Source organism: Poromitra crassiceps (genome assembly GCF_964638095.1).
Source record: "Poromitra crassiceps genome assembly, chromosome: 12".
Lineage (NCBI taxonomy): Eukaryota > Metazoa > Chordata > Actinopteri > Beryciformes > Melamphaidae > Poromitra > Poromitra crassiceps.
The window spans coordinates 12,859,089-12,883,652 of NC_139632.1; the positions used below are offsets into that span (position 1 = coordinate 12,859,089).

Consider the following 24,564-nt stretch of genomic DNA (forward strand, 5'->3'; position numbering starts at 1 on the left):
AAATCAAGCTATGCCCTAACGTGTGTGTTTGTTGTCCTCAGGTTCACGCAGAATCTGTGGCCGCAGGTGCCTGACCCCGCCCTCAGCAGTGTCAATGCCTGGATCTCCATCACTGCACACACCGGGAAAAACTTCTACCGTGCTGGAGTGGAACACACCTCCACCTGTAGTCTGACTAACGCACTGCATGACCAACACGATGGGGAATGAGACAATATAGGCATGAATAGCACTTGATATAGCCTAACTGTGATCGTGGAAACTTTATCTTATTGTCGCCCAAAACACAAAGCACTTTTCTCCACAGTTCACAAACAGCTGCTATACTGTAGCTTCGAGATACATTTTGAATTTCTGTTCAGCTGTCAAAGACTGACAACTCTCCTACACTGAGAGTGGTGACATTTCACCGACGCCGCGTGTTCTCTGTGATTGGGCGACGCCGCGTGTTCTCTGTGATTGGGCGACGCCGCGTGTTCTCTGTGATTGGGCGACGCCGCGTGTTCTCTGTGATTGGGCGACGCCGCGTGTTCTCTGTGATTGGGCGACGCCCGTGTTTCTGTCTTGGCTCAGAATTTCACCGTTGAGCTGCCATTGAAACGTGCATGTGTGGGCCTTCCTTATTCCATGAACAATGAACAATAGATTAGAACATGTAGGGGGAGTGCCATTTCATTTCTATTTCCCATATGGCATTTTCTTTATGCCATCAGCGTGAACAAGCTGGAGCTGCTCCATGAACAGTGAATGGAAGATTTAACTTCATAGAAGGTTGAGCATGTAGGAGGATCAGAGTTAGACCGATATATTAGTTGTTGATATAGAGCTGATATTGGCCTAATAATAAATATCGGATATCGGCCAGTCGTGTTGTCCACTCACGATATGATGGAGCACAGCTGCAGAAAAGAGTTCAAATTTGCACATTTAATTAATTAATTTAATTGTTTGATAATGTTTGTAAAAAAAAAAAGTGATCCTACTGCCTTAGGGAGCTGCTAACTCTATACGTTTTTTTCCCCCCTCCCATTTCCTCCCCAATTGTACTTCTTGGCCAATTCCTCCTGCTGTCCCGGTCGTTGCTCCACCCCCTCTGCCGATCTGGGGAGAGTTGTAGACTAGCACATGCTTCCTCCGATACATGTGCAGTCACCAGCCGCTTGTTTTGACCTGACAGCAAGGACTTTTACTGGCAGGACGTAGCGCATGGGAGGATCACCCCAGTTCCCCTCCCCCTGAACAGGTAGCCCCGACCGACCAGAGGAGGCACTAGTGCAGTGACCAGGACACGTACTCCACCGGCTTCCCACCCGCAGACATGGCCAATTGTGTCTGTAGGAACGGCTGGCCAAGACTGAAGTACCGCTACGGGGAGATTGAACCCGCGGGTCTCTCTGCGGTGGTAGGCGAGTGCTTCTCCTCTCCACTACTCAGACGTCCGTGTGGAGAGTTATAGTGTCACATGAGCGAGTGTGAAGAGAAGTGGCCACGCACGTAAGAATGATCATGCTGGTCGGTCGCAGGGACATTATGAATCAAGATCAAAACAATTAACCACCACAGCACACTGGAATGACTTTACTGTGATTTATTGGCGAACAACGTGTATCAGGTTCGCTCAATCTGAAAATGAAAATACCGGCTATCGGCAAAGTCTTCAGTCTAAAAATATTGGTATCGGCATAATGCCGATTGCCGATACAAATGTTTTTTGAAGGCCAATGCCGACAGCATCGGCTTTCAAAAACCCATAGGGCATAGGCTATTGGTCGAACCCTAATGCGAACACTGTCATTATTAACACTGCAATCAATTCTGATGTAGGAATTGCAGGAATTCCTAATATCCTTATCCAGAGAAAAGCTCCTTCTCCTTTTCGAACTCAGGAGGGGCGGACGAGCTCTCTTCTGCTGTCTGCATGCGGCTATCAGGACAGCAGTGCATGCTCATGCAAAGTCAACTGCCTTGGGGCGTAGATAGCAGGCATAACATTAACCCCACACGCCATCTGGATCCACCGGCTCACATTTGCAAGTGAGCTCACAAAGTCCAGATGGCTGCCGAGGTCAGAATAACAAATCTGAAGGCTGAAACTCAGTGCTGTTCCCCTATGGGTGAAGACTACTGGCTGCACTGATGGGGCGGCTCTGCCTCACAATATTGTGAATAAGTTGGTGAATTTCATGTATCAGTATCTCCCAGATATATCAAAGTTTGTCAACTATTTTTGTTTTTAGCATGGGGAAGGTCAAGTCTTTGGCCTTCAATGTTTTGGCAGGAATGGGCCAAGGGCCACTGAGAGGCGCTCCTTGCTAGAAACAGCCAGAAGGGGGCAGATCATTCTCAGTTTTAAACATGATTATTTGTACAGTTGCACTTGTCCAGTTTGCCAGAGGAAAGGTTGACCAAAATAATCTTTAATTCGGACAGAGCACGCATCATTTATGCTTGGTCAAGAGAGGTGTCTGCAATATTTTTCGCTTTCTGATTTACACAAAAAAAATTATGAATAATTTGCAGTGTTAATATAACAAAAACGGTTTCAGATCCAAAGGGAACAATAGAAGGAGGAGATCTGGAAGAAACCAAAGCTCAGAAACTATGCCCAAATAAATAAATAAAATATTTTACAGAACCTTATATAATATCAAATCTAAAGAGAGGACAGAGGTCCCTATATGCTCAAACTGGTAGTCTGGTACACGTACACTGTACCTTACCACTGTTTTAGCAAGATTTATAGAAAATGCCTGGCGACGGACAGAGAACATTGTATCCAGTATAACTACATCTCTGTTATGAAAGTGAATGTTTTGGTGAAATCCACTTCTCCTGGATTCTGTACAAAATTGGTCATGTGGCCAGCTGGCTATAGACCCATTTCATGGGGGCCATTTTGTGCTTCCAATGATTGGAAGTTGGAAACCCTCATTAGTGTTTTGCTTGCACCTGTGTTTACCCTGTCTTTTCGGCACAAAATGGCCCCCATGAAATGGGTCTATTGTTTATTGTTAATATGATAGTGTCTTGTAAGCCCATATGGGTGGGGCACGTTAAAGAGGTGCATGACACTTACAACAATACATCAATACACTGAAGTGCCTTATGTTGTTGAACTGCTACTTTTTGAGTATCTTCAGTTTGTTTTACTGTGTTACTACCAGGTTTTAATTGGTAGCTATAGTAGAGTTTGGAATATAATCTGTTTTTATGCTTTCACAATGTTTGCAAATGTGGAGAAAGACAAATAAAGGCATGAGACACAGCATGTGTGTACGACTGGTGAATCTACAGACTTAAAGTGGAAATACAAGGTTTGTCATGCAAACAGACTGTAGTGCAGTGCAGATATAAAGTCATAGGGTGCGGGTTAACCTGCGTGGCCTCGCCTGCCCTGCAGCTCACCGAGCTGGCCCTGCAGCTTGCATACGCAGCTCGCCCACAGCTCGGCTGCTCTATTGGCACACGTGCGCGCACACCAGACATCATTTTAACTGGGACTGTAAATTCATGTAAATTCCCTGCACATTTAATCCCCATTTAACTTAGCCTGTAAATTTCATGTACATTCAATGTAAACTCTTATTTAACTCCGACTGTAAATTCATGTAAATCCACTGCCTATTTAACGTCTATTTAACTCAGTCTGTAAATCTCATGTAAATTCAACGTAAATTCATATTTATCATCCACAGAACACTTGACCACTCATGTACATATTGTATATATTTACTCGATTTGATTGCACTTGCAACTTTGTGATTGTCTTTAGTTATCTTCCTACTTCTTATCTCTATTGATGTGACCGCTATGCTGCATACAGACACTAAGACAAATTCCTCGTATGTAACTTGCATGCTGTGTCAATAAAAGTGATTCTGATTCTGATTGATGACATCATCAGTGATGTCACAATGCCTCCTATGACATCATCAGTGGGACAAAAATGTAAGCAAACAGAGAACATTGCCCACATGCTCCTTTGATTGATTGATTGTGATAGATACAGTAGATAGATAGATAGATAGATAGATAGATAGATAGATAGATAGATAGATAGATAGACAGATAGATAGTTAGATAGATAGATAGATAGATAGACAGATAGATAGATAGATAGATAGATAGATAGATAGATAGATAGATAGATAGATAGATAGATAGATAACAACAGTAAGCAGTGGCTAGTTGCTCACTGCTGATGGAGACATGAGTGTGTCCTGGCTGCCTGGAGCCAGAGATCGGGCCTTCGACTTGACTTGAGACTTGTCCTCAAAGACTTGAGCCTTGACTTGGACTAGAGATTTGGGACTTGTGACAATCTTTATTTTTGTGTGTATTAACATTAAGGAAATGTCTACTAATAATAATTTCAACTAATCAATGCTGATATAAATACTACAGATAAAGGAGTGATGATAATACAGTAGCCTAGCCTACATGCTTTGCATTCCTTCGTTTTAGCTATGGCGTGTCCTAAGCAGACGAGATGGCAATGGCATCCAGCAGATAATGTAACGCTGGGAGCGTAGGCTCACCCGTAAAGACTTGAGACTTAATTGACTTGGACTTGTGACCAAGGACTTGAGACTTGACTTAGACTTGCAAAAAAATGATTGTGTCAAAGTGGGTGAACACACACCATTTGTCCCATTGCAACAAACATCTTCACCATCATTTACATACAGCTTTAAACCCTATCTCTACAAACATGTGATCACCTGATTCAATCATCAACCAATCAGTTTTACTCACATCACCTGATTCAATCATCAGTCAATCAGTCAACCATTCTCAGTAGTGAGGTCACTGGTAAGACCAAGTGTGTGTGTGTGTGTGTGTGTGTGTGTGTGTGTGTGTGTGTGTGTGTGTGTGTGTGTGTGTGTGTGTGTGTGTGTGTGTGTGTGTGTTGTGTGTGTGTGTGTGTGTTGGGGGGGGGGGGGGGGTAAATAAGTCTCAGTGGGATATCTATGTGGTTTGTGATCTGTTTATGTAAGGTTGCAAACCTATGTGTAATGGCAAGTTGTGTCTAAGTATTTCATGTGTAATTTTGTGACCGCTTCTGACTGTAACACTTACCTGTCTCAGGAGAGACATGGCCTTCACCTGCTGCAGTGCATTGGTTTGGCCAGCAGTGGCTCTTGTTGATTGAAGGGTTGGACTATTTTAAGCAGTTGCTTTTGGGTTGTTGGGGAGGTGAGACATCAGTCAGCATGTAGCTGTGTGCATGTGATGTTAATTTAAGTTTTGTTACTGTGAGTTGAGTTCTGTTTAGTCAAGTTAATTGTTTATTTGCTTTTTCTATTTGTTGTACATATTTTCTTGGGGATCACCTGTGGCACGCTGCACTTTGTAAATAAACCACCTTTTTTGCTACACCTGAGTCTGCCTCCTACAATTCAAACCACTCTGGTCAGGCTTCCCAACAATGACTTGTGAGCATCTCTGCCTAGAGTTAAAAAAAAAAAAAAAAAGCATTTTGGCTAGGAGTCATGCTGGCGTTAAGTCATGCTAATGCTACAGTCCCAGCAGGGCTTGTAAAAGTCTCCCTGCTTTTGTATGGCTGGAAGTTTTACCCTGCTCTCTGTGTGTTTAAAGTGCCCACCAAGTGGGTCTGCTGCGCTCAGCATGGGTCCACCTCCCTACCTCCCTGCCTCTCCCTCTGATGTGAGGGCATTGATGAATGTCTGGACATGTGGACCTTATTTAGACCCTGTTTGGTTTTATTAGTCAGCTTTAACCAGTCAGCACTAAATGACTCAGCTTCCAAATGTCTCGGTCTCTCTCTCTTGCAGGAGAGTTTTTGGAGCTCTCAGCACTAGCAGAATTGAGCAGTTGAAGTGTTTAGCCTGTGCTGTCCTTCAGGGGGAAACTGAAATGCAAGATGGGGATGAGATCATCATTGTGGGGCTATCTATGTCATCAGGTCACTACTTTATAAATGGCATTATTTTCCCTTTAAAACAACTAAATCCTCCTTACTGCTTTGAAAGCAAACATTTTAACTTTTTGAACAAATCCGGTGAATTTCAGACAGGTAGCCTATAATTTATAATAGGTCTTTTTATTTTACTAGGCATCTCGCACGCTCGATTCCTAGGCTCACCCGCTGCGCGGGCTTGCCTGTCCTGCAGCTCGCTGAGCTGGCCCTGCAGCTCGCATTCACAGATCGGCCGCTGCGCGGCCTTGCCCACAGCTCGGCTGCAGTGTGGCCTTGCCTGCCCTATTGGTGCGCGCACAGTGTCTCCCTTTCTCACCCTCTCCCTTTCTCAGTCTCTCCCCCCTCTTCTCTCTCCCTCCGTCTCCTCTCCCTCTCCACTCATGACTGTGTGTGAGTGAATTTATGACATCACTGATGATGTCATCAGTGGGATTTATGACATCACTGATGTCATCAGTGGGATTTATGACATCACTGATACATTCATCAGTGACGTCATCAGTGACATCATGACTGAACTATAGCCTTGTGTGTGTGTGAGTGAATTTATGACATCACTGATGATGTCATAATGCATATGTATGACATCACTGATGTCATCAGTGACATCATCACTGCCTATGTATGACATCACTGATGACATCACATCATCAGTGACATCATCACTTGTGTGTGAGTAATTCACTGATGATGTCACATCACAGTGGGACAGACAGAGACGGAGACACAGAGCCCCAGCTTCCATTTATATACTGATGATCATCAGGATCAGGATTGCACAGTAGCCTGTATTTTGGACCTAATGCGGATGGTACAGTAAGCTCTCTCAGGCACCTCCTCCTGGTTTGCTATGTAGTCCAGTAGTCCATTGACCTAAAAAAAAGAAAAAAAGTCTCGCTTGCCATACTATACTCTTGAGTGTGTCGGCGTCCTAAAGCCCCCGCTCAAAAAGACAGTAGGCTAATTTCAGTACATTTCAGCCTTATTAACACCCAGGCCGGTTTGCACGGCAGGGAGAGAGGGAGAAATACAATTATTGCGAAGTCGTTTTGTTGCTTTTTGTCGCCTGTGCGTTTCACTTGGAGGCAGCCAAATGATCAGATAGACCGAGAGGAGCCATACGAGGAAGTGGGGAGGAGGGATCAGTGCAGTGGCGTGGTGTGTGTGCCTGGCTGGAGTGTGTGCAGAAAAGAGTAGGAGACTCATCGCCTCCAGCGCTGTGAAATCGAAGGACCTTCCAGTCCAGACTGTACCCAAAGTAACGCGCGTAAAGGGGCGCAACACCCCAGCACCCTGGCGCCTAGTCGTCTGGACTCAAACTTTTAACCGGTTGTTGATTTTAGGAAGTTCCAGTGGAACTGTTCCACACACCTACTGTCAATGTCCGCACAGGTAGGGGAGAGGATCCCGGAAGAAGCCGCAGTACAGGTTGCCTGATAGTTTGCACAGCCTGCAGTTTGGTTCCAGGACAAACGAGCGCCGATGGACTTGATGCCAGTTGGCTTATTCATAAGATAATTATTCGCTTTGGTTATCTTTGCTTTTAAAAACATACATGAACGGAAAGATGAAGGACCTGGGGAAGAAGAAGCTGTACGTGGTGATGGACGTGCTGTGCGTAATGGTTGGTAAGTAATGGACACACTGTACACAGTGAGAGTACTACAATTTATACGTCAGCACAATCTAACCCGTATCACAAAATCGCACTTTAGTTGTTTGTCAGCATCGGATATCTTATTTCTTAACATTAATAGTTTATTGGAGAACCCACTGGGGCGATAGGAGCTCGGTGCGCTTTGTTTTTGTATCTTGTGCACATGACAACAGCTCGGATATCCTTTTTAATAAAGGTTTCAGGACTAATGCAGTAAGATTTCAGCAGTGTTTGCTTGTGTTGCATGTTGAAAATGTCACGAAAACATGACATGTTTGTAATCCAAAGGAAAAAACCATCATGACCCATCATGATGCCGTTTTAGCTCTAAGCCGAGCTCTTTAAAAAGCAAATTAAATAATTGGATTTCCCCTGTCTTTAGTCTAACAGTGGTTCTCAACCTGGGGTTCGGGTGCCTCGGGGGGTTCCAGGGGGTCCCCAGCAAATTGAGGACTTGTTACTAGCATTATTTTATTTATAAGAACATTTTGGTCATAGCTTCACTGTTACCGACAATAGGCAGGTGCCAATGAGGATCTAAAGAAAGAAAGAAAGGGTTAAAGAAAGAAAGAAAGAAAGAAAGAACTATAGTCATGGAATTCTGGACAAAATATCAGATTTCGGTCAAAGAGACTAAATCTAATCAAATGTTGACTAAGTGGGTCCTTCCTTGGTAAGTTGAGACACACTGAGGGCAGCCATTTCTTTATGCAGACCCTAATTGGAATATTGTCCTGGCTGAGAGGATATGTGATATTAGATTGCACTAGGGCCAGGCTGGGGGAAATATAGCCTAATTCTCTTTTCCATCATAGGCCTTTTCCTGCTGTACTCACCAGCTTTGCAGGATTTTACAGAGCCTCAGGAAGCGAAATGTTTGTTTATGGAAATTTGATATGCATGTGTGTGCCCCGCTTATTTCTCCTTTTCTGCAATACTTTGTCTGCCAAGAATCCTCCCAAGAATGTCCTGCTTCCCACATTCACTGCATCTCTCCACATATTTCTTTCACTTGTAGCCTAACTTCTGTTTTTCATCCCTTGAATTAGGAAGCACTTTAGACGGAGCAATGGTTCTTTTAAGGATGAACGATATATCGGCATATTGGTATCGGCCAATGTTATATATTTTTGTATTATATCGGCATCTGTCCGATGAGCAAAATAACAGCAATGTTAATATTGGTATCAGCCAACATTTTCATATTTGAGAGGAAACAAATAATGCAGTAAATAAAGAAAGCCATTACTTTTTCAAATTCATTTTTTTTTACTCTTCAGTTTGTACAAAATGTTATTATCATAGAAACTTGTTTTTAAACGGATCATCGACATCTGTAGATATCGGTTATCGGCCATAACAGCAATGTTAATTATCATTAGGCCTATCGGTATCTGCCAAAATGTTGTTGTTATGAATACGTCTGCTTCCCCCTTAGGGAAATGAGCGAATAATGAGTCGTTTGCCATATCATATTCAATGCATTATATTCATTGTTAGTTGTTATGAAAGGTGAAATTAACTATACGCCAAAACCGTGTTGTGAACCAGGCTGCAACTAGAATAGATATGATAGAATACGGAAAAATGAAGTTTATGTCACACTCACACAAAAAGATCTAAATCCTTGTTTTGTGACTGTCCTTGACCATGGCAGCCAGTCTACCATGGAGACCAAGGAACAAGGTGCAAAGGAAGGGGAAACATTGTGTTCCTTTTGTGTGGTTGTGGAATGTAGCGCTGTGGTGTGTGTGTGTGTGTGTGTGTGTGTGTGTGTGTGTGTGTGTGTGTGTGTGTGTGTGTGTGTGTGTGTGTGTGTGTGTGTGTGTGTGTGTGTGTGCGCGCGCGTGCGCGCATGGTTTGGTGCTGGTGGGGATGTGAGAGAGGAGAGATGGATGATGGATGGTGGCTCATGTCTGTTCTGTGGCCTCAGCATCGCCCGGCTTTCAGGGAGAGCTTAACCTCCACAGGCAGCTAAACTTCGTAATCCTCGCCATTTCACTGTCACTAGTCTGGGATTTAGGGCCAGCGGTCTGATCGGTCGGTCGGTCAGGTTTTGATGGCTGAATCCCACCCATGGCCTCTCCCTTCCCTTTTGCCACCCACTTCACCCACCCCGATAATCATCAAGTCAACCCCAGGCTTACATGAGGTTGCTGCAGCCATGTAATAAGACCTTGGTATATCTTGTAATTATGCTGACCATTAGTCTATATGAAAGTGTAGTTTTGAGTTGGGTTAGGAGGAGTTTTTTTCTAGATATTCAGACTGTCTGCATTTCTTCTGTTTATGTTTTAAGGGGGGAAAAAATCCATCCATCTCCAAACAGTCTGTAACATTATTTCTTTACTTGACCTTCTCTGAGTCATGACTAGCTTTATCTGTAAGCTTTGCCACTCACTGCTCTTCCAGACTTCCACCCAAGCCAAGTCTTGCTTTTTGCTGCATTCGCAAAGCAATCTGAACCTCTGTCCCGTCCCAACTATTCATCTCTCGGCTTCCACAGATAGTTTTCACTTTCTTTCTTTCTACCGTTGTTTTGAAATGCAACAACAGCCTCGATCCTCATAAAAACGGTGGATGTGATCAAGAGGGCAATTTCACTGGCATGTCTTCCGTCACTCACGCCCTGCCCAGGTCAAACTAACAACTGCCGGTGTGATATATGAATTACAGAAGACATTACAGAGAAGACACGATGCCAAGGTGCTTCAAAACCTCCTTCCACTGAAGAACAGCCCCATGAAGAAATCAATTAATCTGATACAAAGTGGCTGACTTGAGCCAAGGAGCGCATCACTGATTTCATGTCTACATGTTGTCTAGGCCTCACATGCCCAATGATCTGTCTTGTTTCCAGGAGATGTAGGATCCATCTTGATGATACTGGAGCCACCTTGATCTTCTCAGATATCTGCCCTGGGCTTGGGTTTGTTGTTGCTCTCTTTAGCCTTTCTAACTCGCTCCCTGCCTCCCTCTTCTTCTTGGTTCTTTCTTCTGCGTCTCCCTCCCTCCCTCTCTCCTCCTCTGTCTGTGTAAGTCTACACTCAGCACAAATAGATGGTGGGTGTTGGCTGAGAGCACAGAGGACAGACCGGCGTTAACCTCTCCCTGCCCACAGCTAGGGCTGCTCGATTATGGCCAAAATCATAATCACGATATTTTGACTGATCACGATTATTTTTTACGTGATTATACTCATTGACTTTCGCAGCGTCATGCATTTATTGAACTTGAAAAAAACGTGTCTTTTTAATATTGTATTTCTTTGAAATTTAAATATAATTGAACTGAAAAACAACGAAATACATAAAAATAAAAGTCATTTTTGTTTCTTAAATAAATAGGCTAACTAAAAATGCCACATGAGTTGTGTGTCGCTGAAGGCCATATGAATGGCAGCAAGCATAAGTTATGAGTCATATGTTATGTACTCGGTCGTGTGTGTGACTAAAGGGCCTCGAGGGAAGACATGGGCACACACACACGCACGCGCACACACACACACACACACACACACACACACACACACACACACACACACACACACACACACACACACACTTCTTTCTCCCTCGGTTTATGTCTTTTGTTGTACTGTAAAGCACGTTGTGAGAAACCTGTTTTGTTAAACGTCCTTTTTATTATATGATCTCACACACACACACACACACACACACACACGGGGGGAGAAGTTGAAAGGTGTTTCCTCTTGGCTGTGTTTTTTCTGTTTGAGTTCTCCCCTGTCTCTCGTTCAAACAGAGGCAGCTGACAGTGGAGATGCTGTGCCACAGAGATAACACAGGTTTAGATTTGTCATCACTTGAGTGTTGTTTTATTTTTTTTATTTTTTTTGGCGGGGGCGTATACAACTCCCTTTCATTTCCCAACAGGAACTTCCTGTATCCTTGTTTTTTGTCATTTTGTGTGTGCGCGTTTCATTCTGGTGATATCCTTGGATAATGTCAGACACTGGGAGGCTCACAGGTCGCTCAGCAGATTTAGCTTTGGGTTTATCATGTTCTTCTCTCTAACTGGCAGGTGCAGTATGAGGCAGTGGAGTTTCCCCTTAATCTGCTCCGTGGTGTGGGTGGTCTCATTATGACTCCATCGTCTCATCAGGAGGGGCTTTCCTCCTGAGCACCACAGATTGGCCTCAACATTTTACTTTCATAAGCATCCTGTTACTGGCTAGGGCTGCAACTAACGGTTATTTTCATTATTGATTAATCTGTCGGATTAATTTCACTACTAATCAATTAGTCCAGGGGTGTCAAACTGAATTTCATCCCGGGCCACATCAGCCTTATGGTTGCCCTCAAAGGGCCGGTTGTAAATGTAACACGATATAAATGTATCTAGCCTACGTGTTATCATATTACATAATTGCCTCTGATTCGATCACTACTGGTTTTTCCTAAACTAGCTCTGAAAGCGGAATTATAGGAAAAATAATGGTAAACAGACAACTAGTAGCCTACAACTATAAGAATGAATTAGAATTGTATTGCGCAAATAGTATTTTTTGTTTGCTCTCGCGGGCCACATAAAATGAGATGCCGGGCCGGATTTGGCCCCCGGGCCTTGAGTTTGACACATGTGGATTAGTCCTTTATGTCTATAAAATGTCACAAAATCGTGAAACATGACGATCACTTTTTCTCCAAATCCCAACATGACATCCTCAAATGTCGTCTTTTGTCCTGTGCAACACTCTACAACCCAAAGATACATGTAAGCAGTTTACTGTCATTGAAGCTAAAGAATGCAAAGAAAATTGTAAAAAGTTTGCACACTGCAAAGGGGCTCCAGTTAGCTTTTTAATTGCAACACCGTGTGGTAACGTTTGGGGCAGCACCCTGCCCTCCTTCAGACGAGTGCTGCCCGAAACGTTACCACACGGTGTTGCAATTAAAAACCTAACTGGAGCCCTTTGCAGTGTGCAAACTTTTTACAGTTTTCTTTGCATTTATCACTGTAAGTTCTGCACCTGCCCTACTAGGCTGGGATGTGCGTGTCTCCCTTCTACCATTGAAGCTAAAGAAACCAGAAAAAAATCCACAAAGAAGCTGGAAAGGGAGAATTTATTTGTCATTTTTTATTAGTTGAAACAATTAATCGATTATAAAAAATAGTTGGCGATTAATTTTCCGTCGATCGCTTAATTGACTAATCATTGCAGCATACTGGCCTACATTTCACACTGATACACTAGAGCAGGGGTTCCCAAACGTTTTCATCTTGGGACTCAAAAGATACATTTTGTGTCTCCCTGGGACCCAAACTCACGAAGAACATACAGTAATGAGTTGCCATGACGACCAGTTGTCGACCCACCCCCCCACGGGTCCGCAACCCAAATTGGGCCCCGACCCATAGTTTGGGAAACACTGCACTAGAGCCTGCTCGGCTCCCAAAGCGTCCCAGCAGTAAAACACTATCAAAGAGTTTCTATTTCCACATATTCTTTTCATCTTATTAGATTTGGGTTACATGTAAATATGCCCATGTTCCTTGACCTTCCTGGCTCAGAGACTGAAGTGGTTGTTGGTTGGGGTTCGTCTCCAGGGAGCCGGGCCTCTCATGCGGTCGTGTTGGGAAGACTGATTGTACCGAGTTCTCAGAGCAAAGCCCTGAAGACTGATGGGAATCGTAGTCCCCAGGAGAACTCGTGTCATGGAAACTCAAAGCCCTTTCAACAAACAGGCATGTGCCTCTGAGGGACATGTTTATCGGCTTCTTTAGTTTGTTTTTTCCAAATGCTTTAGATTTCTCAACGGGTAATAGTAGTAAACATAAAATGTTTTAGCAATCAAGTGGTAAAGGTCATACGTGTCATCAGCATCAACAAATCATTGCCACATTATTTATTTATTTATTTATGATCAAGTGTTTTTGTGTTTCTTTTTGTCACCCCGCCCCATTCTTCTCCCCAATTATACTTTGTGTGAGATAGAAGCTACCAATCATCTCAATCATCATCTCAAAATTGTTGACAGTAATTATACCAACAAATTTGACAATGATATTGTGATGTTGCGCAGTAGCTAGCCCGGTAAAACCAGACTGATCACGTGAACTCACATTGTTTCGTTCTGCCGATCAGTCTGGACTCCAGCCCGCCCAAAGCCATTTCCAGAAATTACAACGTGCACGGGCCAATCAGGGACCTGACTCATAGTTGACAATGTAACCGGCCAATTGGTGCCGCTGCTGGCAAAACCGTATGGCAGCTCCCGAAGCAACAAAGCAACGAGCGGTAACGTTAACGTTAGTCGAGTAGACACGGCCATAACTTAAGTGCCATTCTTGCAGAAACAGACTCGATAACAACAATTAAAAAAGAACAAGAGTATGCACCAGCGCAGTTTCTTGGCTGAAAAGATGTTTTCGCCGTTCTTCCGAGTGGATTTGGATTGGATTTGGCGATGCTGATTCGCCGAAGGAGTTGTCTGTCGAGGCAAGTCCTCCCGCCCACTGAAATCGACGCGGGCGGCTGGAGGCCAGACTGAACGAAACAGAATGTGAGTTCACGTCATCATCCTTTTGATGAATTTGAGAGAACTTCAATGCCACACTGGTCAGTTCCATAACCGCAGGCCTCCTCCCATCCACGTGAATGTTCTGCGGTAGTATAAACCTGTGTGGGCCATTTCTTTGATCCCCTCCAGACCAAGACTATTTAATTCCCAAACCAGATTGAGCTGCCCTCCCCTCCATTCGTCCGACCATGCCTCCCTCCCTCCCTCCCGCTCTCCTTCCGCACTGCTTGCTGCTAAGCATGCGTGAATGATGGCGGGAGCGAAGCGGGATTAAAAATCCAGAATGGGTTTTCAGCAGCAGGATTTGGTGGGACTGGGGAAGTTGGGCGTTCCTCATGTGAATTAGAATTCCAGAGGCCAACGCCGGCAGAGGTTGTAGGCTCAGCACATACCTTCCACATTAGTCAGTCCAGCTTGCCTGGGGTGAGACAGTCAGAAAGAGGCCGAGTTTAGCCGTGGAGTTATTTCGAGCTATCTTTGAAAGGTCTACTACAACATCGGAGGAGAAGCTGAGATAACTGTGCTGCTTTGGCAACATGGGTTTGTTTCTTCCTGTCATTTGGACAAAGCGTTGCTTGGAGGACTTGGAGGAGGGAGGGAAGGAGAGAGAGAGAGAGCCAGAGAGAAAAGTGAAAACACTGACGTCGGGACTGACAGAGAAGAGACCTGCCTCTGTATTCGTCCGCAACTATGAGGAGATGAGAGATGGCCGTGTAGTTGGAGAGGGAGTAAACGACAGAGAGGGTGAGAGAGAGAGAGATGCGGACGGAGACCGAAAATATAATGGCAAGGAGTGAGAGAGAGCATCAGCGATAGGAGAAGATGGCGCAGGAGAGGGGGAGAGATAGGAGAAGATGGCACAGGAGAGGGGTAGAGATAAGAGAAAGCCGATGGATGACCTTCACGTCTGGAGTGATGGAACTTGGAGAGTGGATGAAATGAGTGGGAGGAGATTTGGAGCGTTGTAGCAAATGTTCCAGCTGTGACCCTGAAGGAAGGTTTCAGACCAAGCAGGGCAGGCCAGGGGCATGAGAACTTCCCCCTCGACACCACACACACACACGCACACGCACACACACACACCCACACACACACGCACACGCAGGCTCGCCGCGCCCTGAAAGTATGCATAGTGAAAACCCACAGTGTATGTTTTTTATCACATTTTGGACCATAATCCTCCGTGCACGTGGTCTTTGCAGGTGCCGTAGGTCATGTCAGACAAACCAGGCTAAGTAGGTGTGAGATGCCGTTGGACCAGATGATCGTGGCGGTTTGGCCGTAACCGGCCTGGTTCGAGGCGCCGAGGCGCCGCCGGCCTTTCTGAAGCGGGAGGAATGGATGGAAGAGGATAGACGAGAGGAGAGGGAGAGAGAGATGAAAACGGAGACAAAATAGGCAAAGAGACAAAACGCAGAAGGAGCCTCCACTCTCTCTGCCCCATAGTGTGATTGCGGTCCACATGGTCCTATGTAATTGCACATCTGCCTGCTATATAAAGCGCCGTGCCGTTGAGGCCTCTATATTTACACAACAGGCAAGAAGTGTGTGGGAGGACGCCACCATCAACAGAATGACAGAGGGAAAGATGGAGCCGGGGAAAGGGAATGAATGGCTTTGAAAAACACAATGGGGGGGGGGATGCGAATTAGCGTTGGCGGAAAGAAGGATGCAAGAGCGCAAATTTGGCTCTGCTAAAGACGTATCAAAGAAATGAATCAGAAGCTGTTGTACAACCATCTGTGATCCTCCCTCCCCCCTGACTGGCAGCCATCGACGGCGTTAAGATTCGTAGACCCTCTTGACTTGCACTCATTTTAGTCAGCTCTCCCTCGCCTCCGCATTAGTGCCCGTATCATCCGAGGTTAGACGGCGCGGTGCCCCTTGTGGACGAATGCCAAATTTGCGGCCGGGTAAACGAGAAGCATTAAACTGCTCCAAATGGGGCGCAAGCCTGCGAAATGGGCCTTCCTTCATCTGAGGCAGGAAACCTGAGCGCTGCATCCTGCGACTTCAAACGGGCGCCCGTTAGTTAGGGGCTCAGGCTGGACATTTGCTTCCTGGCTGCATTCCAAAGCGGCAGCCTTTCCCTCTGTCGGAGAAGCAGGTGTCTCGCAAAGACCCCAAGTACCTCCACCCCCTCACCCCAATTACCTCCACCCCCTATCCCCGAGCACCCCCTGCCCCCGACCCCACCCCGTATGATCCTTTGGATTTCCTCGGCAGAAAAAACTCCACATAACATCTCGGGTTTGGGAGTTTAGCTGCAGTCAAAGCTCGCTCTCTAAGTGGAGGCCGTTTTGGAGCAGTGTCAATTTGGGCTGCGGGATTGTCTCGCGGTATCCCGGAGACCTAGTTTGTCTGCCTGTGGGTCTATTTTTGCCTGCGTGGAAGCGTATGTGTGTTTGTGTCTGTAAGTCGGTGTGTGTCTGTTTTTCAGGAGAGTGGCTGCTCTGTCTCTCACATATTATCCACTGGGGGATTGGTCATCACACACACACACACACTCACCTGAAGACGTGCCATTCGTTCTGCCCAAGGACAGCAGTCCAGACTTTTTGGATAGCTTTAACCGAAAGCCAAATATTTTTTTATTTTCATCCAAACTTGTAATTTATGTCTGACATGTTAAAGTCAAAATGTGGGCTGAATCAATGCTTTATTATGAATGCGGGAATAAAAATGCACACAGCTTTACAAGCCAGGAGAGGGTTTATTTGAGGCCAGGTGCCCTGACTGCACTGAGTCAATGAACTGTGTGGCAAACTGGCAAAGCTCTCCCGGCCTAAAAAAAAAGAAAAAAGTTTTGTCCAGGAGTTGATGATCGAAAAATCACTCTCAGACTTTTACCATATGGCTCAACGGATGAATAAATACGATACTCCAGAATGTAATTAATGTTGACGATGGACGTTCAAAAACGATTTGACCATCTTACCCGCATGTGAAGTAGTTTGATGGAAGAGGTAGCACGTATCATTAGCTGCTGGCACTTCTCTTTGAAGCTTAGGCACTTCATTTCTCTCCCTCTGCCTCCGTGATGAATGGCCGTGTGCTGGCAAATGTTAAAACCTCGGTAAAAGGATTTGAGCGACTACACCGTGTGACTCTTATGTAGAATTAATTACGCACTCCTCCTGCCATTTTCAAGTCATTTTCACCAACGCTGCTGTATGAAGTCACTCAACGTTTACCTGATTTTGTCTCAAAACTCACAAAGCGTTCTGCTTATATACCAGGGCTGTCAAACTCATTTTAGTTCACGGGCCCACATGCCACCCAATTTGGTCTCAAATGTGCCAGACAACGAAAATCAATGCATAATAACGTATAAATAACAACACCCAGGTTTTGTGTGTGTAAAGATAAGAATTACAGGTACATTTTAAAAACACGTTTTCAGATTATCTCAGCTATCATAGGCCTATCAAATGATCAACTCTACTGTCTGTAGGCTACCTGTGCAATACATTTTTTTTATTCCTTTATTTCCGTATCAGGCACACAGGGTGCCCAACCCTTAAGACACCAAAATGGATGACCTATGCAGTGGTGCATTTACATCAACATCAATACAATACAATGCAATTGACTGGCAATTGTCTATTCAAGGGTACTGAAAGTAGTTGACCATATAGTGTTTACAGTAATGCAGAAAACATGATTAGGCTACTATTTAACTTGCTCCTGAAACCTGGTACCTCTTAGCCTTCACAAGTGCTTCACACTGGACTTTTCAGTGCAATTTTCACACTTTGCAAAGTCATCCCGTGGGCCGGATTGGACCCTCTGGCGGGCCGATTCTGGCCCCCGGGGCCGTATGTTTGACACCCCTGGCTTACATGTATATTACTGTATACGTTCCTGTGTTATGTACTAGTATGCGCTAAACATGCTGGACACAAGCTTGACTAGCGAGTCGAACCAGATCTTTTGCTTTTGCTCGCCTTTTTCCACGTTGTTTTTAATGTCGTGCTCAATGCAAACATTCCATTCAATACAGAGAGGTTGTATTTGCTGACGTAACGTGGCGACTGTCACCCTGTCCCGCTCTCCCTTAGCTGTAACGACAGCAATCCACACATTCACCCCTCTCCCTCCCCCTCTCCCTCCCCCTCTCCCTCTCCCTCCCCTTCTACCGCCAACGACAAGGTTTATTTTCATTCCAAATGTCTGGCCATGCAAACTCCCTGATCATATTATGTTTTCGAATAATGCTGCAGAATATTTGACAGGTTGTGTACATTTCCATCAAGTTCCATCTTGAAAATATCAAGAGTCTGGAAATGTTTAAGATAATGTTTTTAAGGGACTTAGCCATCGGCTGGTCGCTGAAAGAAACCGTGCGGCTCAGAGTTCAGTAGTTCATAGCCTCTCCTTCCCTAATATATCTGACTGAGATTAGATATATTTCAACGCCATCGATGGCACAGATATCCTCGAACCACCAAACGTATACCACAAGATATTAGAATGTGGGAGTATATAATGAAACCCTCTGTATCCGGTATCTTTCTGTTTGGCTCAAGTCCAGCTATTTGTGAGGAAGGAGGAGGAGGAGGAGGAAACGGAAAGCAGCCCCAGTTGTTCCTTGCCCTCTGTGTTCTTGCCAGCTGGAGGCAGGATGCAGGAGACGGAGGCAGAAGCTGCCATCCCAAAGCCACATCAGTCGATCGGTATCGCCGCGCTCCCTGGAGTCGCCTGCGACAGGATGTTGACGTTGAGCTAAAGAGACCCTATATTGTCCTGTGGCTTTTCACAAACAGGATTTCGGGGATTTCGGTGGTGCTAAGAGGGAAGTGTGTGGAATAAGCCTTTATACTCTGGCTTTTACCACCTCCTGACATGGCTGGTAGATGTTTACCACCTCCTGACGACATGGCTGGTATAGATGTGTAAACAGTGTTCCTGTAGGCGTCTGGTGGTTGGTGGCCGGTGGGAAGCCGCCATGCAGGGACAGGTGTCACCCAGCTGCTGCTGCTGCTGCTGCTGCACACACAGCCAGGCGTGCAGAGGATGGGAGGGAGGTGTTGGTTGGTGAAGTTGCTATTAGACCAGTGTTTCTCAACCACTGGGACGCCCACTGGCCTCAGAGCACCATCTAGTGGGCCGCGGAGGCAGTGGCATGGGGCGTAGTAGTTATTATTTCCTAAAACGTGGCACGGCGCAGTCCGTGTTTGACAAGCTTTCGGTATCGTCGGAAACTAGACATCCAGACGAACACGTAGGTACCGGAAATGTTATGCTACCTCGCTGGGAAGCAGGCGTAAAACGGCTCCAAAGTCAGCAACATTTTTGAAGGTAAAATGGGCATGACTATTTATTTTCAAATGGGTCCCTTGACCTCTCACATCAAGATATCGGAATGATACCCTATCATTTATTTGTTAAAGTGGTTCTTGGGGGGCGGAAATAACAATCAGAAGTAGGCCTTAGGTTGAGAACCCCGTGCTATAGACACTGATATGGGGTCAGTTTATATATTTATCTAGCTATCTATTTATTTATATTTAAGTGTTGTCCAAAGCTGCACAAGGCAACTTTGCATGGTGGCGCCTCCAAATGGCAACGAGAGGTACAGTAACTGTTTATTTATTTTTATTTAAAAAAAAATGGGGGGGGGGGGGGGGTCAGTAAGCACACCTATGTTTGCTTATCCAGCTGGTCTGTGATCATTTTATATCAAAAGATACCAAAGGGACTAGAGAGCCAAAAGAAGTAACATTGGTGAGCTTTCTCTGGACAGAGTGTTTGCTGTGTGTTTAAACCCGATGCCAGAATTTCATTTAGGCAAATAGAGAGAACCTACAGTACTGGGGGGAAGGGATGCTCGTCTCTGTTGCTGCCCCACTTTGAGATTTGGATCTAAGATGGTGTCTTATGTTTATATACAATCTTGTCTTGCGTTGCTTAAACAGTCCAGTTGGGAGTGGGAATTGGGTGTGAATCTTTGGGGATCTCACCACGATTCGATTCCGATTCCTGGAGTCACGATTAGATTGAAAATTGATTCTCGATTCAGTACTTAGGAGGATTTCAGGATCTACTCCAGTCTGCTGCGTGCTAAGAAAGGCGATGTAGCAAATGATGGCATGAAAGTAGAATAAAGTGTATAAGATTATGTAGTTTGTATATCTGAAAAAGTTTGATCAACTGATGGCAAACATTTGTGGTTAATAATTAGTCATGACACACACTCATTCGTTTAACGTCTACTCTAAACAAGGCTAGAGGTCTTTGTGAATGAACACCCTGTTGAATTGAACCGGTATCTCTTATTTGTGGTTCTTCTTTCCTTGTTTGTCATGTCTAAACGCAGCCCCTCCAAGGTTAGGTTACCAGCAGGGGATGTGTAATGGTGTGTTTATCCTATACAACTCTATTGTTTATTCTCTTCCCAGCACAAAGACTCTTATTTCCTGCTGCCCTTGGGACTCCCCCTCTGAGCCAATAAGAGTCTTTGTCTGTGAGGGGACACGCGTGCAGCTGGCATGTCACTAAACAATGTCAATACTCATCTCATGTCACCTTGGCAACATGCTATGTCACAGAAAAACTCAGACAGTGCACGTCATGCTCCACTGTGCATTGTGTGTCAGTGTCACAGTTTCCTTAAAGAAGATATTTTCTCCCTGCTTCCAAGAAATACAGTGTTTCAGTCAGTGGAATGCTTTGCTTTAATTAATAGCGTGTAGCAAAATGGCTTTAAAAATTAGCCCGCTACAGCCTCTGAACGACAGTCAATTCAGCTGCAGATGCCAGCATCCTCAATGACTACGTTTACATGCACACAATATTCCGCTTTTTGCCCATATTCGGAAAATGACAGTATTCCGACTAAATGAATAATCCACTAATATTCCCGTTTACATGCAGCCGTAGCTCGTAGGCGGAGTTTTTCTGTTGAGAATAAACAGAGCAGCACCATTCTTACGAGCATCACTTTTGGTCCATTTCAGGAGCTTGCTGCTGAAAAGTTTGGTGTTGCGCATCCAAGTCTTTCATAAAAAGTAGGCTAGTAGCCTACGTTATTACCTCGCAGGCTTGCAAGCATTGTGGACTTCCGTGGGCACTGGGCACTATAGGCTACTCTCTCTCTTTAAATCGATGTTTCTCATCTCCTCCCGATCAGAAATGTCTGCTTTTCTTTTTGCATGCCAGAGAGGATGGATTATTATGATTATATCGCCTGTTCTAGCGCTTTCTAGCACACATCAATTGACCACAAACTGGCAACATGCGTCGCAAACTGCGGTAAAAACCCTGATTGAGACGCATATTCCGAATGCGCCGTATACATGATCAAAGAATCCTCCGAAAACCCGAATAATACTGGAATAACCCAGATGTCTTAATCGGAAAATGCAAAATTCGGAAAAAGGGCAAATTTGGAAAATGCAACTGGAATATGCTGTTTACATGACCCTTATCAAATTCAGAATATTGTCATTTTCCGAATAATAGTGGAATATTGTGTGCATGTAAAACGTAGTCAATGAGTAGAACTTCTTTTTCCACATGCACATATCCGCGACCCACTCAAAACAGCCCCCGTGACCCACTTTTGGGTCCCGACCCACCAGTTGAGAAACCCTGCCCTAGACTGTGTAGGTTGTATTTCCACAGCCATCATGGGACTTTCTGCCTTTGGGTGGAGGAGGTGAACTCTAGACTGTTCACCTTAGCCGAGTCGTGCTCCAACAGCTGCCTGTATATTTTCATTGAGTCTCAGTATATAGCATGTGGACTCTCGCTCTCTCATCAGTCAGTCTCGCTGGAAGTCCACCTGGAGTTCTGTCAGCTACAGACATTTTGTGGAAGGATGGGAGGGGTGCGCCGCTCATTTACCCTGAAATGTAATCCTGCACTTTTCAAGTGTGTGCAGCAGCACTTTCTCACCACTGTTTTTCTTGCATTTAGCATGCGGCTGCTTGGCATTTCCATGCCGGCCCCAAGGCTGTCTGTCTGCCTCCCATGCAGGGTGGTGGTAGTGGATTTCAGGGTGGGGAGTTCAACTCTCACATATGTCGGCGTCGAGGGGTAGCGCAGTGGTAGATTACCAACACGAGGGTCGCAGGTTGGAGCCCCCGTGTCGCCTCCGGTTTGGTCGGGCGTCGTCCATACAGGTACAATTGGCCGTGCGTGCGCCGGTCTGCGGGTGGGGAAGCCGGATTAAGGGTGTGTCCTGGTCGCTGCACGACTAGTGCCTCCTCTGGCCGGTCGGGGGGCGCCTGTTCGAGGGGAGGGGAAGTGTGGGGAATAGCGTGCCGTTGATCGTCCCACGCACTACGTCCTGCCGGCGAAGCTCATCGCTGTCAGGTGAAAAGAAGCGGCTGGCGACTGCACATAATAGGAGGAAGCAAAAACTTCAAATCATAAATAAAAAACTCAATATAATAATAATAATAATAATAATGAAACAAACTCTCATATTATGTCCCGTGTGTTTCTCTCACACACACACACGGGAGCACAGAGATGTATTCATTAGCTTCTGTTAATCAAGAGCTGTCGTCAATTAATTAACATTTCTTGTCTTCCTTGTGGCCTATCGAATCTGTGGTCTGCGTTCACACACCAGACAAGCAAGGTGTGTGTGTGTGTGTGTGTGTGTGTGTGTGTGTGTGTGTGTGTGTGTGTGTGTGTGAGAAAGACAGGGAGTGAGTGTGTGTGTGTCTCAGGACATCTCAAGGGCATTTTTTCCATCTACTCAGGAACCTTGAGCAGCTATATTTGGACTTATTTTCGTACACAACCACACATCACTCAAAAGAGGTGTAGTTTGTGTGTGTGCGTGTGCATGCGTGCGTGCGTGTGTGTGTGAGTGAGTGAGTGAGTGAGTCTGCACTTGCTCCTGTGTGTGTGTGTGTGTGCGCGTGCATGTGTGTGAGTGAGTGAGTCTGCGCTCGAGTGTGTGTGTGTGTGTGTGTGTGTGTGTGTATGTGTCTACCCTCGTGTGTGTGCATGTGATGTGTGGCTTTTACGGCCTGTGTGTGTATAAATACTATTCCACTGTTTGTTTTTGCAGTCCCTTGCTGAGTCGTTTCTACCCTGGCATTTAACGACCAAGTGTTTGCTCTGCTTGTGGGTCGTTTCATCATTGCGATCTTCGAGTACGAGGTCTTCGGGGGAGAGGGAAAAACAATCTAGCAATCCTTGGAGAAACATTTTCACTTCCCGGATTAGGAAATGATGTCATGTCTGAAAACGTCTCGAAAAAAGCTAATGAAAAAGACAAATCTGTTATTCCATTCTATGAGCTTGGATCAGCCCAGCTCCTGATCAGCATACTCATAATGTTGGCTTTGATCAAGCACGGTACATCAAAATCAAACGTTAATGTGTTATTATGCATTATCCTATTCCTTCATCTTTACGTTTTACCAAAACCATTTTTCTCTGATCATCGTGAACATTTGTTGATTTTCATCCACTATCTAAGCCATTATAACCAGACTGTGGAAGATGAGAATCGCGATTCTTAGTAGGGTTGGCACGATGGACGATGGCATCGACCATCGTCGATGGGCCCACCCCCATCGACCTCTCAGCCTTCTACATCGGACCATCGTGATGTCCATTCCCCATCGTGATGTTCTACTGTGGAACCATCGCGATGGCTATTTGGTTGACATCGCACAACCCTAATTCTTACATGAATCTTTTTTTGGGACACCACCCCTAACCAGACTGCTTTGTTCCCCCTTCTTCTTGCTATAGCGGCACTGCCCTTCATCACCATGACCATCCTGTTCCAGCCATACCAAAGAGGGATCTACTGTGACGATGAGAGCATCAAGTACCCCCTGAAACCAGACACAATTACCCACGTCCTACTGGCTGCTGTCACCATCTCCTGCACTGTCGTCATTGTGAGTTTTGGCATCGTCCAAAGTCTCCTCTCATGGAGAATTTTATCAGTTCTCACGCCATGAGATCATAGCACGTTTACAGGACGGTAATAGTTTCACAACGTCCTATGTCCTTTGGCTCAAACCTAAATGACCCCAGCAGCTGTGAGTGAAAAAAATAATTGATACAGGAAAACTGTAAAGGGAATCGTCAAGTAGAGTAAACGTTCTTCGTTTTGCTCTTCTTCTCCCTCTCTCCTCAGATCTCGTCTGGAGAGGCCTATCTGGTCTACAGCAAGAGGGTTTACTCCAACTCTGACTTCAACCAGTACGTCGCCGCACTCTACAAGGTCCTGGGTACCTTCCTGTTTGGAGCAGCTGTCAGCCAATCACTGACTGACCTGGCCAAGTTCACCATCGGCCGCCCAAGACCAAACTTCCTGTCTGTATGCGCCCCCAAGGTGTGCAAGGGCTACGTGCAGGAGATCAACTGCACCGGCAGTCCTCAGGATGTCACAGAGTCCAGGTGGGAGGAAGACCACGGTTTATTATTCTGTTCTGTTATTATTACTA

General features: G+C 45.3%; 2 protein-coding genes across 2 annotated transcripts in view; both read left to right on the plus strand.

Annotated features, from left to right (window-relative positions):
• Positions 1–210, plus strand: part of LOC310786030 (interleukin-31 receptor subunit alpha-like) — a gene marked incomplete at both ends in the record, with an annotated part of 25,161 nt that extends 24,951 nt beyond the window's left edge. Inside the window, one exon of the mRNA XM_083647215.1 lies at positions 42–210. Coding sequence (XP_083503341.1) covers positions 42–210 — 169 coding nt within the window. The remainder of the gene's footprint in view (positions 1–41) is intronic.
• Positions 211–7,133: 6,923 nt separating this feature from the next.
• plpp2b (phospholipid phosphatase 2b) overlaps positions 7,134–24,564 on the plus strand; it is a 28,088-nt gene continuing 10,657 nt past the window's right edge. Inside the window, exons 1-3 of the mRNA XM_083647434.1 lie at positions 7,134–7,569; positions 23,861–24,012; positions 24,255–24,517. Of these exons, the coding sequence (XP_083503560.1) occupies positions 7,497–7,569; positions 23,861–24,012; positions 24,255–24,517 (488 nt within the window). The 5' untranslated portion in view covers positions 7,134–7,496. The remainder of the gene's footprint in view (positions 7,570–23,860; positions 24,013–24,254; positions 24,518–24,564) is intronic.